This window comes from Cucurbita pepo, unplaced genomic scaffold (assembly GCF_002806865.2).
Source record: "Cucurbita pepo subsp. pepo cultivar mu-cu-16 unplaced genomic scaffold, ASM280686v2 Cp4.1_scaffold007240, whole genome shotgun sequence".
Taxonomy (NCBI): Eukaryota; Viridiplantae; Streptophyta; class Magnoliopsida; order Cucurbitales; family Cucurbitaceae; genus Cucurbita; species Cucurbita pepo.
In genome coordinates, this window is record NW_019653176.1 from 1 (window position 1) to 536 (window position 536).

Below are 536 nucleotides of genomic sequence, written 5' to 3' on the forward strand. Positions count from 1 at the left end.
TCGCTAGCGAGAATTAATACGTCCGTGTTGGCGTCTATGTTAATATCACGTATGTCGGGATCCGATCGTAGGTGAGATTTGAGACTCTTGTCTCCAAATGCTCGCGAAACCGCTAGCTGACCGTTCACTCGAGGTACGTCTCCTGTTTTTATAGGAAAACAAAACATAAACTCAAACTCAAACTGATATGAACCAAGCCATTAGTACTATATGTTCTATATAAGTTACCTGGCATGTTAGAAACGAAGCCACCTTTATTCTCGATGATACTGCGTTCAGCATTCGGCTCGTGATCAATGGTCATTTGTATAGCTTCACCGCCTCTCGAAAGAACAGCGCGTGAATCTCCGACGTTGGCCACCCATAGTCGTTGACCGTTAATCAGAATAGCAGTAACAGCGGTTGATCCGCCACGACCCAAGTCAGAGCTGTGAGATAGAATCGCCTGGTCCGTTTTCTCGTAGGCTTTCAAGATGGAGCTGTTCGGGTCGACCCAAAAGTCCTCCTGTAATGAAAAGAAAAGGCACATGAATGGA

The 536-nt window shown here is 45.7% G+C and overlaps 1 protein-coding gene across 1 annotated transcript; it reads right to left on the bottom strand.

Annotated features, from left to right (window-relative positions):
• Positions 1-5: 5 nt before the first annotated feature.
• Positions 6-529, bottom strand: LOC111787221 (probable protein phosphatase 2C 10; the record flags this gene model as incomplete). The annotated part of the gene is made up of 2 exons (XM_023667302.1): positions 229-529; positions 6-142 (listed from the first exon to the last, which is right to left on the bottom strand). Coding segments are annotated over exons 1-2 (438 nt in total), but the record flags the coding sequence as incomplete, so codon positions are not given.
• Positions 530-536: the final 7 nt, after the last annotated feature.